At 41.5% G+C, this 15,147-nt stretch overlaps 1 protein-coding gene across 1 annotated transcript; it reads left to right on the top strand.

Moving 5' to 3' along the window:
• Positions 1-13,195, top strand: LOC109901768 (protein lin-28 homolog A-like). The gene is made up of 4 exons (XM_020497726.2): positions 1-31; positions 855-1,027; positions 7,989-8,173; positions 12,081-13,195. Exons 1-4 carry the CDS (start codon positions 1-3, stop codon positions 12,298-12,300), a joined length of 609 nt encoding a protein of 202 aa, XP_020353315.1. The 3' UTR covers positions 12,301-13,195.
• The last annotated feature ends 1,952 nt before the right edge of the window (positions 13,196-15,147 follow it).

Raw genomic sequence — 15,147 nt, 5'->3', positions numbered from 1 at the left:
ATGGGTTCTGTCTCTAACCAGGAATTCCCAGGTTGAGTACAAATCTAACGATATATTGTGTTTAGTGTAGTCTCTGTCTCTAAAGAGATATAGAATGAATTTCAGCTTACGAATGTACAATTATGTACAGTATGGAACTATTTTCCTTTTTAAATTGCCTAGTCAATACCAAAACATGCTTTATTTTGTTCGTCATGGACTAACCCGACTCAAGTTATCGTGTTGTTGATAAAGTAGGCACTTGATAAATGTAAATGTTTCTTTTTGTAGACGAATTTACAAATGTAGTCTTGTAAATTAAAATTAATTTGTTTTATTTTTACAAGTAACTTTTTTTCTGTCGCACAAACGCAGCTAACAAGAGGTCCATGAGATTCAGTTCAACATAGACTAGCCATTTAAGTGATATATTAGGTTTCGTAATTCGTTTCGTGTTGGCCTGTGTTGTTTCTTCACAAACGAGTACACTTAATATATACTCACTATGAGTGTGAAATATATAGATCCTAAGTGTGAAAGATTGAAATATAAGATGGGAGAATAAGAAATAATTCTAGCCAGAGATAGACCTATAGATAATTGTCATTATGGACACATACAATATTGTTGTTTATGTATTGCAATTATTTGTAGATAGGTCTATATTTAGGCCTATGGATATGATTGGTTACTGATCAAATGAAATCGTAACATATCGATCGGGTTTGCAACGATTTCTCCCCGTTTTCTACCTAAGGGTTATGGATGCGCAAGGAAAGAACCAAGCTGAATGGCAATTTTACGCGCACACTCCTTTCTTGTGTTCTGGTAAATAGTCAAACGAATTTTTTAAAACATATTGTTCGAAATTACAGGAGTCTGCAAGACCGAAGAGGATGAAGGACCAAGCACCGAGGAGGACTCGGAATCTTTCCACGGTTTCGGCGTATGTAAATGGTTCAACGTGCGCATGGGCTTTGGGTTTTTGTCCATGACCAACCGAGAGGGGGTCCCGCTCGAGTCTCCGGTCGATGTGTTCGTCCATCAGGTAAGAGGGGCGCCTTGGTTTTCAAATGAACTGATTTACCGTCTACTTCTCACACCAAATATGTGGTGAATGGTGGTCCACTATACCTTGACACAGAATAACATATTCAGGCAGTTTTCCTTCTCAAACGAGCATGCGTTGCTGGCTTACCATGTGACCTCGTGGTCATGTACAGTGGCGTCCAAAATCACGGACACCCTTGATAAAGATGAAGATGAGCAATAATGACTGCATAAAATAAATAATTGTATGCAAACAAATAAAACGGAAAGGATGTTATTTTATTCTAATACAATTGTTCAGAGAAATATATATTATTTGTTATTGACCAAATTGGTTTGGGTGATGGCAGGTAGCACAGTGGTTAGCTCATTGGGCCAGTAACCAAATGGTTGCTAGATCGAATCCCTGAGTTACCAAGAACTTGTTCTTAACTGACTTGCCTAATAAAATATTGAAGGTTTTGCAACCATTTTTCCTGTTTTCTACCCAAGGGTTATTAATGTGTGAGGAAAAACAAGGAAAGAGCTAAGCTGAGTGGCACAGCAGTCTAAGACACTACATACACCCTGGTACAAATCCAGGCTGTATTACAACTGGCTGTGATTGGGAGTCCATAGGCAGCACACAATTGGCCCAGCATCGTCTGGGTTTGGCAGGTTTAGGACGTCATTGTAAATAAGCATTTGGTCTTAACTGACTTGCCTAGTTAAATAAAGGTTTTTAAAACGTTTACTTTAACAAGTCAAAATAATTGACACCCCTAAAGATTCTTATAAATAATGTAGTCAAATGATTAGTATTTGGCCCCATATCCCTAGCACTCAATGACTACATCAAGCGTGTGACTCTACAAACTTGTTGGATGCATTTGCAGTTTGTTTTTGTTGTGTTTCAGAGGTCAAAGATCATACCCCCAAGACATTCTAACCTCCCCTGTTATTGGTAATAGTGAGAGGTTATCATGTCTTGGGGTTTATGATCTTTGACCCTCTGTAACTTTCTCACTCATCATTATTCACAATTCATCATTTTGACCCCTACCTTTCTGAGATGCAGTGCCTTAGAACGCTGCGTCACTCAGGAGCCTATTGACTGATAAAGGCACTGTATTATGGGCTGTCTTGTTTGCTAAATGAACAAATGAAGAAGGCAGTAGCATAGTGCATATAGCCATAGAAGCACAGTGACATATGCCTCAATGCATTCATACTGGTGGCTTTCAGTTAGTTAATTTTGGCGACCAATCCCATGAGAGTGAATGTCATTCCAGTTCATCTGAATATCATTCTAGTGCACTGCTTGCTATGAATTATATCTGATGGTGTTTGCATGTTTAGGTAAAAAGACAAATAATGTCGGTTTGGCACACTGCCAAGTAGAGATATTTGCTCGATCTGATTGGGTGAGCCTGGCTCCCCATTGGGTCGGCCTGGACACACCTTTGCCTTACATGGCTGGGTTTAACATTTAACCTGACCAAATTCACATAGAAGTGTGAGATAAAGATCTGTCATTCTCATTAAAAGCAATTCTAAGAAGCAGTAGATCAGTTCTATGTGCACTATTTCTATTCTTCCCATGTTTTTGCGTCATTTACTTTCAGTTTTGTACACCAGCTTCAAACAGCTGAAAATACAATATTTTGGGTTATGGAAAATATATTTCACAGCTGTTTAGATGGTACAATGATTCTCTACACTATACAGTGCATTCGGAAAGTATTCACACCCCTTGACTTTTTCCACATTTTGTTATTTACAGCCTTATTCTAATATTGATTTAATAAAACATGTTCCTCATCAATCTACACACAATACCCAATAATGACAAAGCAAAGACAAGTTTTTAGAAATGTTTGCTAATTTATATTTTTAAAATGTTTTTAAATATAAATGTATTAATGTTTTTAGATTTTTTTTGTGCAAATATACTAAAATATATATATATTTTAAACAGAAATACTATATTTACATAAGTATTCAGACCCTTTGCTATGAGACTCAAAATTGAGCTCAGGTGCATCCTGTTTCCATTGATCGTCCTTGAGATGTTTCCACAACTTGATTGGAGTCCACCTGTTGTAAATTCAATTGATTTGACATGATTTTAATAGGCACACACCTGTCTATATAAGGTCCCACAGTTGACAGTGCACATTAGAGCAAAAACCAAGCCCTGATGTCAAAGAAATTGTACATAGAGCTCTGAGACAGGATTGTGTTGAGACACAGATCTGGGGAAGGGTAACAAAAAAATGCATTATTCTTAAATGGAAGAAGTTTGGAAACACCAAGACTCTTCCTAGAGCTGGCCGCCCGGCCAAACTGAGCAATCGGTGGAGAAGGGCCTTGGTCAGGGAGATGACCAAGAACCTGAGGGCTCCAGAGTTCCTCTAGGGAGATGAGAGAACCTTCCAGAAGGACAACCATCTCTGCAGCATTCCACCAATCGGGCCTTTAAAGTAGAGTGGCCAGACAGAAGCGACTCCTCAGTAAAAGGCACATGACAGCCCACTTGGAATTTGCCAAAAGGCACCTAAAGACTCTCAGACCAGGAGAAACAAGATTCTGTGGTCTGATGAAACCAAGATTGTACTCTTTGGCCTGAATGCCAAGTGTCACGTCTCTAGGAAACCTGGCACCATCCCAAAAATATGAAAACCTGCTCCTGAGTGCTCAGGCTGGGGCGAAGGTTCACCTTCCAACAGGACAACGTCCCTAAGCACACAGCCATGACAATGCAGGAGTGGCTTCAGGACAAGTTTCTGAATGTCCTTGATTGGCCCATCCAGAGCCTGGACTTGAACCTGATCAAAAATCTCTGGAGAGTCCTGAAAATAGCTGTGCAGCGACACTCCCCATCCAACCTGACAGAGCTTGAGAGGATCTGCAGAGAAGAATGGGAGAAACTCCCCAAATACAGGTGTGCCAAGCTTGTAGCGTCGTACCCAAGAAGGCTTACGGCTGTAATCACTGCCAAATGTGCTTCAACAAGGTACTGAGTAACATTTACAAACACTTTGTCATTATGGGGTATTGTGTGTAGATTAATGAGAGAAAAAAAGTATGAAATCTGTTTTAGAATAAGGTTGTAATCTAACAAATGTCGTAAAAGTCAAGGGTTCTGAATACTTTCTGAATGCACTGCATATACATTTGTGCGGACACATTTTTAGAAGGTGATGCAAACGGTTCTCCGCCAGTTCTGTTTGTTTAGACTGTCTTAGAGCCCTTAAGGCTCGCACACATTGCGTCGAAGGTGGATCTAGCTTTTGTCTGCCGACAGCACGCAGTGTTTTAGGAACCGCCAGCTGTAGACTTCTGACTGACAATGTTTCTCCCCCGATTCTACATGTAAAATCAGTGCATGCTCGCTTCCCAAATTACATTCAGAAGTGCTAAGTACTCTTGGCCAGCAAACGCTATTTGTGTATCTGAGCCATTACATGTAATTATAACTCTGTCCTCCTTTTCAGAACCGCTGCTTTTTAGACCATTTATTTTTTAGACCATTTATTTTTTAGACCATTTATTTTTTAGACCATTTATTTTTTAGACCATTTATTTTTTAGACCATTTATTTTTTAGACCATTTATTTCAGCTATTTGAACTTTTGATCTGTTGAAATGGCCTGGACTACAATCACACTCCAAATGAATGATTTTTTTCCTGACAACCTTTCTTTAATATGAATCTATTTCTCAATAAGTAATTTGTATGACTAAATACTTATTTCATTCTTCCCAGAATGCAGACATCCCTCTTCTAGTGCCGCCACTCTAGAGTCCAAGCCTTTTAAAGCATATGTTTGAACAAGTGAACAATATCTATTAACAATGTAACTGGGACAGTGTCCTCCTGAACCCTGTCCTTTGACATCTTACATAGTGACTTCTCCACTGATTTCCTCCCCTAGCCATCAGGGTTTGGGTCAATTCCATTTCATTTGAATTCAGGAAGCAAACTGAAATTCCAAATCCAATTTTCCTCAATGCTTGAAAAATTCATAATTAGAATTACAGTTTACTTTTTGAATTGAAATGGAAGTGACCCCAACCCTGCTAGCCATTGTTAGGAAGGTGAGATCATGTGTGTTCAATGTTCATCCATGATGGACGGATGGACGTTATGGCTACGGTGCATTATGGCATTGGGGCTTTGGCCCCGAAATAAGTCGCTGCATGTCAGGAAGAGAACATGAACTCCCGGGGCCTTCTGGCCATTGTATGCAGGTGAACAATAGGACCACGCATCCCATTGAAGCATGCTCCTCTCGGCCGTGACCGAGCCCCTCAGCCCCACTTTGTCCTAGCAGCAATCCCTTCCCATTGTCCTCTTTCTCTCTCCTCCTCGTATGTCTTCATTCATCTATCCCACTCTGTTTTCTTCAAGCTAGTATGGAAATAGCCTACAGTAGAGCTTCATATCGCCCTCCAATGCACTTCACCAGGTTGGTAGGGTTTAAGGCCATACTAGGAGTCTCCTTTCTCTTTCCACATGGTATGTTCTCTGTGTTGGGGGTGGGTATGGATGGACCTGGAGCGGGGGAGGTCACACGTGTGAGGGGAAGTGAGTTAACGGTCACTGGGGCCAATGTTCAATGGAGCAGCTTTTCAACTCTGCACTTTTGTCACCCAAATGGAGTTATGGATGACCCATCGTGTGTCCAAGATCAGCCGATGCTCATCAGTGACCATTAGAGTATTAAGGAACGGTTCACTTTAATGTAATGCTAGATGCTATTGCATTGCTAGTTTACATTACACAATAGATGCAGTTCTTTGTAGGCCATGTGGCTTGTATCTGAATTAGTGTCCTGGTTAAAATACAATCTATGGCACATCATTTTTATGCTTTTCTTTTCAAGCTAGCCTAATTGTAACTGTTTAAAGCTTCCCATAAATGCAACTCCACAGTTACACACACACCCACAGTGTTGTTGATATTTGAAGCAATATGCAGAGAAGGCTGTCAAAGAAGGATAAATCAGATAGTGGCAGTTTCCCATTCACAGATGAATCCTAGTTCCTGGACTAAAAAGCATCTTCATCTTTTAGTCCAGGACTAGGCTCATTCTGGGTCTGGGAATCCCACCCCCTGGTCTTTAAATATATCCTTAAGATTTCCTCAAATAATATACGATTGTCCCAGTCTGACAATGGCAGCCATTGACATTTCAGGAGAGGAAACCCTCTGTGGTGAGCATGGCTGATGTCTTTCCGCTCCTAAATTGGGTCCAGGAACCGAGACAAATGGCACTTGGTGCCTAGGAAATACCAAAATGAGGCGGCATAGCCGTCAGTCTGGTCCTGACGCCGACCTGGGCACGAGAGAAATAATTGGGTTTTTGGCTCTACAATTGTGGAATTCTGTTTGCAGCACAATATTGATCACCCTATAATGGTGAAGTTCTCAAAGGTTAGTTGAAACTTCATTGCTAATCATATCAAAATCGACGATGTCTGCTGCCCGGTTGCAGATATACCATACCACCAATCCAAAAGCTATTTTGTAGGGTTCTTGTTTTACCCAGGCTGCCTCTGGAATAACCCCTTAATGCACAGCACGTTCCCCTTTTTCATAGCCTCCCCTTTCCTCCCTCCATTTCTTCATCACTTCCTACCTCATTTTCCTTCTCCAAGGCTGTTTTTATCTCATGGCTGAACGTCTCTCTGCGGAACAGAGCTGCCTGGGTCAACTGAGGTGAAGGCAGCAGAATGGGATCTGAAAAGAAATTGTAGGATACTGTAGCTAAAGTACTGGGTCGTATTAATTTGTCACCAATGAAACAGAATGGGACTATTTCAGTTTTCCACTTCATAACGTTTTCTGTTGTCTGCCCTTAGGTACACGAAACCTGGTTTGATGTTAGCATAGTCTTTAGCGTTAATCTTAGGATCATGGTGCTGATTGTGTCCCTACTCTTGAGCCGTGGAATGCTTTCAGGCTTTGAGTGTATTGATTCCATTCTAAATGTATCACATTTTAGTGAAACAATCGATCAATTATTGAATCAAAGCATGCAGGTACCTATCATTTGGAGTGAGAATGTGTTAATTCTCAACTTATCTGTGTATCTCTCTGCCAAACAACCATCCAAGGAATGTCTCCCTGACCCACACCACCCCCAACCCTATCCCTCCCAGCAAGAATCCTGCAGTGGTGGTTAGTGTGTTAGTGGTCCTTTGTGATGTAGTTGGGAAGAGAGGTTGGGGGTAGGGGACGTAGTTGTGCGGAATGCAGGTCCTTTGGCAGAGGGGGATGGGTGAAGGTTATCACATCAGGTTTACCACTCAAACACAGGAGACTCACAGGCCACTGTGGCCAGTGTTGGGCAACAGACCAATGCAGACTAGTGGGGTGGGGTGGGGGACAAATGGTCTGTCTGACAATAAGAGGCTTTGTAGTTTATTTATGAGGTGAGACAGAATGATCAACAGTCAGGAGACTTGCCAGATAGCTCCTATCTCTGTTCCGAAAAGGTTGAAGATAGCATAGTGTTCACAGGGGGGTCACTCCTCAGCGTCTCCCTTGGCTGACTATTAGTTGATTTGTTAGCTGATGCTGTAAGGTTTTTGTGATTGCGTCACCGTTGATTTGGAACATATCACGCAGCAAGACTTCAGTTCTTAAGATCTGTTCGTAAGGATGTGTAACGACTAAACAAATCCTCCAAGAGATGTTTGGAATGCCCCTTGGAAAGTGTTCAAAATGTGATATTTGATATGGCCTCTAAAAGGTTACAGGGCCGTGTTCACAAGAGTCTCAAAGTAGGACTGCTAATAAAGGATTGTTTTTTCCTTTTAGATCATAATGAATAGAATTATTGGGCAGGGGGAGCTGATCCTAGATCAGCACTCCTACTCTGAGATTCATTTGGAAAGGGGCACAGGAATGAAGGTGAAACTGCTTAACACTATTCTGACTGTTCTTTCTCCTGTCTTTCTCTCCCATCCAGAGTAAGCTTCACATGGAGGGCTTCCGCAGCCTGAAGGAGGGCGAGGCGGTGGAGTTCACTTTCAAGAAGTCAGCCAAAGGCCTGGAGTCCCAGAGAGTCACTGGGCCGGAGGGCACACACTGTGTGGGCAGCGAGAGGAGACCCAAAGGCAAGAGCATCCAGAAACGCCGCTCCAAAGGAGATAGGTGAGTGCCTGCCTTGTATGCACACTCTGTCTGTACATCGAATGGGGATAAGGTATACACTAAACTGTACACATTGAAACAGAAAAATATGATCAGATAAGCAACAATGTATATATTAATCTTACACACATACCACATCTATGTATACCATAGTAGGGGTCTAACATACTCAAAGTATGGTGGCCTAAAGTATTTTCTTTATTGTGGTTGGATCTCACATCTGCGATGGTTCATCCATTTTGGATATGATTCAAAATGGTGTTTCAGTTTCATCCCGTTCCGGCCTCTTCTTCTTTTCCTTGACCCCTGGCCGTGGTTAGGGTCACACAGGCAGGCTTGACGTGTGACCTGGATCAATAGCTGTTTAATTCTGGACGTCCCTTGTGGAGTTACACGCAGTGGTTCTCTCTTGGAAAACCTTTTCCCAACCTCTTCCACAGAATGTGTGTTTGTGGTGGTAACCTGAACTGGTAACATGAATGTTTCTGAATCACTGTCGATGTGGATTATAATTATCCTGTCATTACAGTTTAGAACTAGTAAAATATTACACATTTAATTCGAGGTGTTTTTATTTATAAAAAAAAAATCTATATTTAAGTTGGCAAGTGTTTGATGTTGAAATATTAATAATGTTATAAGACCAATTTACAAAAATACAAGTTGTTTGGGCTTGTCCCTGTAAAATAACCATTAATGGTTCTAGGTTTTTTATGCAAAAGTTTCCATACCCCACTACTTGCATAATGCATCCATTTAAAATGCACAAATCCCTTCACTTTTTCTCACCGTAAAGTAAAAGTGAGAGGCGGGCCAACATTGTGGATCCTTTGTCCGATTTGGATATTGTGATGGGTTAGAGAGGGGTATCAATGTGGCCTCCTGCCAGTTGTGATTAGGCCCAGAGTATAGTCCAGGGTGAGAATGGAGATTGTTACGGCCTCAAAGAGTCCTGGGAGGCCTGTGGCGCACGATTCACTCTCCCAAGACTATGCTAGTCCTTATAAGAGGAATCATAATGGGGCCAACTCCAACATTTTCAATGGAGAATAAGATAAACTGTGTTATGTCTTGAAGAGTAGTCAGTACATAGGTCTAAGATTCTAAATGATTTTTGTCAATTGCATATTTAATATTCTTTATTAGGTGGCGGTGTTTGCATGGGATTAGAAACAGAGGACCCTGGCACTCGTTTCACCAGTGTTATCTGTACTCTCCATATTTCTTAAAATATGGCCAAAATCAGCCACAATTTATTTTCTGATTCCATCTTAAGGCTTCCGAGCCGAAACAGTTCGGAAGAGTTTGTGCATTTATTATGACGACATTTCGTGACGTTTTTGTTCATTTTGGACTTCGGTAAGGGTTTTTTCGGGTTGTACGAAATGTTTTCTTGAGACAAGCTGAAGTCAGTAGCCGAAGTCTAAGCCCCTTCATCGGTGATTGGTCAACAGTAAGGATTCATCAGTAAAGCCTTTGTTGTCATTCAACAAGAGACGACTCGTTTTCATGCACATTTTTTTTTATTATTGAGAAATACTATACCAAACATCTTAGTTGGATGTAAAATTGCACGACTAAGATCTCCTCTGCAAAAATGTCAAAATCAATGACAGATTTCTTGCGTTATCTTAGATTAATATGGACTATTTTGAAGAAGTGTACTGGCTACGGTGACTCAAAATGGACAAACAGTACTATTGCCATTACATTTTTTTCAAGCAAAGGTATTTCAAGGTAGTATGCGAGCACACGTGTTCGGTTCGCCAAGCCAACTTCGGCTAGTTGCCATCCGAACTGAAGCATGCTGACGCATTTAGTAGGTATATATGATGCAGGGAGGGAAGAAAAACCCTGTCCATTTAATTGATAACAGATGTAGGCGCCCGAGAGGGGGTTAGAGGTCACGGTAACCATGGCAGCCGCGTATGGCTAAAATATAGGGGGTTAGGGTTGCGGGGGTTAGAGAGGACTGCGGGGGTCAGAGTTGGGAGATCATTGCTGTGGCTTTTTAGACAAAGGACCACTTCCCCTTTCCGGCACGCGCTCCATAATCGATGTTGAGACAGTTGGGCCTTGACACCAACCCAACGGCCAGTGGTACAAAGAAGCAACTGACCTCCTTCAGCCTCCCCTGACCAAGCCTCATCTACATCATTGGAGGAAGGGGGTCCTTAATAGCTCCTCAGTGGCACAAGCAGCGGTGACAGCCCCAATGCCACTGCCCATCTGTCAGCCACCCCTGGACGCGTGGCTATTCTACAGGTCCTGTTTAAACCAGCTATCAAAGGACGGCTACTCTTTAGGCGACCATTGACCCTAACCCTTCTGCGTGGACTGTGATACTCTGTGTATGTTCTATGGCGAAGGAATATAATTGATGTAGCTAAAAAGACCTCATTGCCGCAAAGTACTGTGGACAAAGAATGAAAAGGGTGATTCGTTTTGTTCATTTGTAGATGAGACCATTCAAAGTAACAAATAGCCTACTGAAACATACAGACAGAACATGCTTTTATAAATAGCGTACGTCCTGTAGAAAAAAGTTGCATGCTGTTATGTTAAATTTGCATTTGCACATGAGGTAGAACAAAGATCATTTGCACTTTTTAACCCACTTTTATAACTGTTCACATGAAAAGGATGGCCATAGGCAGTGCTAGAGGCGTCACTACAGACCCTGGTCCGATTCCAGGCTGTATCGTGATTGGGTGTCCCATAGAGCGGTGCACAATTGGCCCAGCGTCGTTAGGGTTTGGCCGGGGTAGGCCGTCATTGTAAATAAGAATTTGTTCTGAACTGACTTGCGTAGTTAAATAAAGGTTAAATAAATACAATAAATAAATAAGCCACTGCATGGAACTGGCCAGAGTTCTTATTTGGCCGCTGCAGCACTAGTCTAACTGGCATATGCTTCCCTCTTGTGGATTGCAGGTGACAGCGCATTCCACTCAATACAAGATCAGGGGGCATATGTAGGGAAAGGAGGGATGCCTATTCAGGTACAACTGAATGCATTCAACTGAAATGTGTCTAACGCATTTAACTCAACCCCTCTGACTCAGAGAGGTGGGGGGGGGCTGCCTTAATCGATATCCACGTCATTGGTGCCCGGGGAGCAATCGTTGTTGGAGGTTAACTGCCATGCTCAGGGGCAGAACAACAGATTTTTACCTTGATCCACTAACCCTTCGGTTACTGGCCCAACGCTCCTATCAAATGTAGGATCTTAATTTGAACCAGTGTGCTTATGCAGGAAAATAATCCTGCAGCAAGAGCTCCCGAGTGGCGCAGCGGTCAAAGGTGCTGCATCTCAGTACATGTGGTGTCGCTACAGTCCCTGGTTCAAATCCAGTCTGTATCACATCTGGCCATGATTGGGAGTCCCAAAGGGTGGCGCACAATTGTCCCAGCGTTGTCTGTGGTAGGCTGTCATTGTAAATAAGAATTTGTTCTCAACTGACTTGCCTAGTTAAAGTTTGATTACAATTACTGGACATTTTTGATATACATTTTCTTAAGGGAAAATCAAAGTCTGAAATTTCAAACTGGAAATGACAAACTTCAGAAGCCTTTTTAAACCTCAAATACACAATACAGTTTTTTACATTGCAGGAAAGTTCTCCTGTAACAGGGTGACCAAATGAAGATCCTGTCCATACAATCCTATTCATTGTGATATAAATGCTAAACTGATCCTAAATCAGCACCCCTAATCTGCAACGCTTGATACATATGGCCCAGTCCTACATTTATCAGCTTGGTTGAGGGGATCAGTTTGAGCAAGGCGAGGTTCAGAATTGCTGACCATCACATAATGAGTAGTTATTTGAGATGCAAGGTGATTTGCAGATCAGTGAATCTCTGCAGTGTCTCCAATGTCAAACACGCCGTCTTTGTTTTTTAGGTGCTACAACTGTGGAGGCCTGGACCACCATGCAAAGGAGTGCAAGTTGCCACCCCAGCCTAAGAAGTGCCATTTCTGCCAGAGCATTGCCCACATGGTCGCCAACTGCCCAATCAAAGCACAGCAGTCCTCGCCACGTTCTCAGGGAAAGCCCTCCTCCTTGAAAGGAGACGAGGAGGAACACGGCCACTCGCCCCCGTCCCCCGTGAGCTGTGATTGAACGAGGAGACGCAGGATGGAAGCTGGGTGAAGCACAGAAGCCAATCAAACTGCTTTACTGGAAAGATGGCCGCTAAGTTTCCTTTCAACTATATAAGATGCTTTTGGAACTACCTCAGGTTTTTGTAAACAAAACGATCATGAAGAATGTACTGAAGTTAATCTTTTTTGGTGTAACACTCACAAATACAGCTGTATTATTATCGCACTCAGGAAATATTTGTAAAAATGTATGGAACCACTAATGAGGGGTTTAAACTTGTAATGGCACATCACATATTACTCTGATGTCTTTATAGAATAGAAAGTTGTTTAATTTTTACAGAGCAGATAATGAGAAACCATGCCAATCACACTGGCATGCTACTATACCAAACTCACCAGGAAGCTTAAAATCACAGTGTCAAGTAGAAAGCTAAACACTTTTGCTGCCTTACAACTTCTTGACTTTCCTGATTGTTACACCCCACTATATCCGACAAAGAAAGAGTTGTGACACTACACCTCTGCAAATGAATGTTAGTCTCATGGGTGGTAATGGGTGGGTACATATGAACCGACAGGGTATTGGGTAATAGCTAGAGGCAATGTATTGGTGGCTGCCAATATTGTAAGTGACCATCCAGATGTCCTGGGGACAAATGAATGTCAAACCAAATAGTATGACTTCTATGGCCAGCTTCTGGTTGTTGTTGTTGCGTAATTTCTTTATGTTGGGCCAGCACAATGCTGTCTCTTAGGTACTCAGTCTCCCTCGTGGTACATGTCTGATCTGCTGCTGCAAAATTACAACCAGAGACTTAGACCCTACAGATGTAGGATCTTAATTTGATCACTCTTTTGTTGCTGAGAATTTTCCAGCACAGCAGGAAATGCAGCTTGTAGTGCATTCAAGGATTCTAAAGTTTGTAATTTCCACTTGAAAATGTCAGACTTCATTTGCTCTAAAGAAAAATGTATCAACCCTTATAAAAACATGTCCATTTTTTTTTACTCCACATAATAAATCACATTTCCTGTTGCTGCAGGATTATTTTCCTACAGTAGCAAACTGCCTTAAATTAAGATCTTACATCTGTATAATCAACTTGATCATCCTCTGCTTAGACTACATGCATCAGCATTTGGAATTGAGTCACTGACTCCAGTAATCACACCAATACCTATGAAATGTTTCAAACATAAGTAATTTACCATGTAGAAATCAGATGCAAGATTTGAATGGATTCTTGAGGTTGATTCAGGAATCTACATAATCATACTTGTCTCGTTTATACTTGACAGTCAAAGCAGCAGCATCCGGCGTTAAAGTAGGAGCAACACATTTTTTATTCAGTGTCGTCAATTACTAGGTACCTACCTACCTATTTAAGACATTGTCTCCAAGCAGCTTGTGGGGACTATACAGGAACACCACAGTTGTAGTCACAAGGCACCAAAACGGAAGAGAATGGACTGAAACAGGAAGGGACTACCAGAATTTGCCCAATAAGAAATGCTTGTTTTCGTTTGTTGCGAATCATTTCTGCTACCGTGCACTAATGAATGTCGACCCAGCCCTGCATGGAGGTGCATTTAGAGCTAGCTAAGCCATTCAGCCGTACTCCCATTTTACAGGAGAAGCTGAAAGACAGACCTCCAACATCCAATTAATATATATTTAGAATTATTATGGAGCCTTTTTAAAAATAGTCCTTGTTATTTATTTGTATCTAAATTGCGCTGCAGCTTCTCCTCATATTCAGGTTTAGGTCACTCTGTGATAGCCTGGTCCCAGCTCTGTTTGTGATGTCTTTCCAACTCCTATTGTCATTGTTACGCCAAACAAATACAGATCTAGGACCCGGTTAACTGTGATGGGTTTTCCATTACATACCAGACATCAGATATCTTAGCCACTCATGTCTGCCTTTATCTTGTTCAATGCTGTTTGAGTTTAAAGGGATGTAACACCCAAAATCTAAGTTTGTCAGATACCTCAAAGGGGTCTTCTATTGAGGTAAGTCCATGTCCCAGGCAAGTTTTGTATCCAGCTATGCCATAATCCAAAATGGAATTGCAGTGCTTATCTTTTCCATTAATTTGGGGTTGAGGCATATAGCTGGATCTATACCACCAATGGCAAAGGATTTGCATTCATCTTGATATGACAACTTTTATGACCTTTTTAATAATTATTTTGTTCTCTTTACTTTGCCTTGTATGATTTACTGCTACGCACAATTAGCTTTCCAGCGATGGGGGCGTGTTGTGAATCTTCTCTTTTTTTATCTATGCCAAAACCAATGTCACTCTGCACTAATCATGTAGGAGATGCATTATTATATTCTATTCAGTTTAATCTTATGAATATGTGTTCCATATTTTTACATTTTGATTTACACGATACTTTTGTGTGTAGGTGGTGAACGAAACGTGTATATATAACCTCCACTCAGGCTTGTCTCTCAGGAATCACAAATCTGAAAACTCAGGGAATACTTCAGATTTTTTTCAAAGGCTTGGAAGGGGCTATGGATGGGATTGGGGTGCAATGTTTCTCTATATTAGTTGTATGTGTGCAGTGAAAGACAAGGGAGTGTTCTGGTGCCAAATCAAAGTGCATGACAAGAAAACGGTAGAGGACCCCTGGGTCCAGTTTTGAATGTCTCGGCATAACAGTAAAACTCTCTTTTCTCTAATCTGCACAAAATGGTTTAAAATGCCAGTTAATCATGAAGAATAAAACAAAATCTTAGTGTCCTTAAAACTAGTCTTAAAATGCTTTGACATGTGAGACTATATGAGTTGTTATTACACACGATATTATATACTCATACTGTGTCAACATATCTAATACCACACCTGC

The sequence above is a fragment of the Oncorhynchus kisutch genome, linkage group LG13 (assembly GCF_002021735.2).
Source record: "Oncorhynchus kisutch isolate 150728-3 linkage group LG13, Okis_V2, whole genome shotgun sequence".
In the NCBI taxonomy this organism is placed as follows: domain Eukaryota; kingdom Metazoa; phylum Chordata; class Actinopteri; order Salmoniformes; family Salmonidae; genus Oncorhynchus; species Oncorhynchus kisutch.
This window is presented reverse-complemented; position numbering and strand designations above follow the sequence as displayed.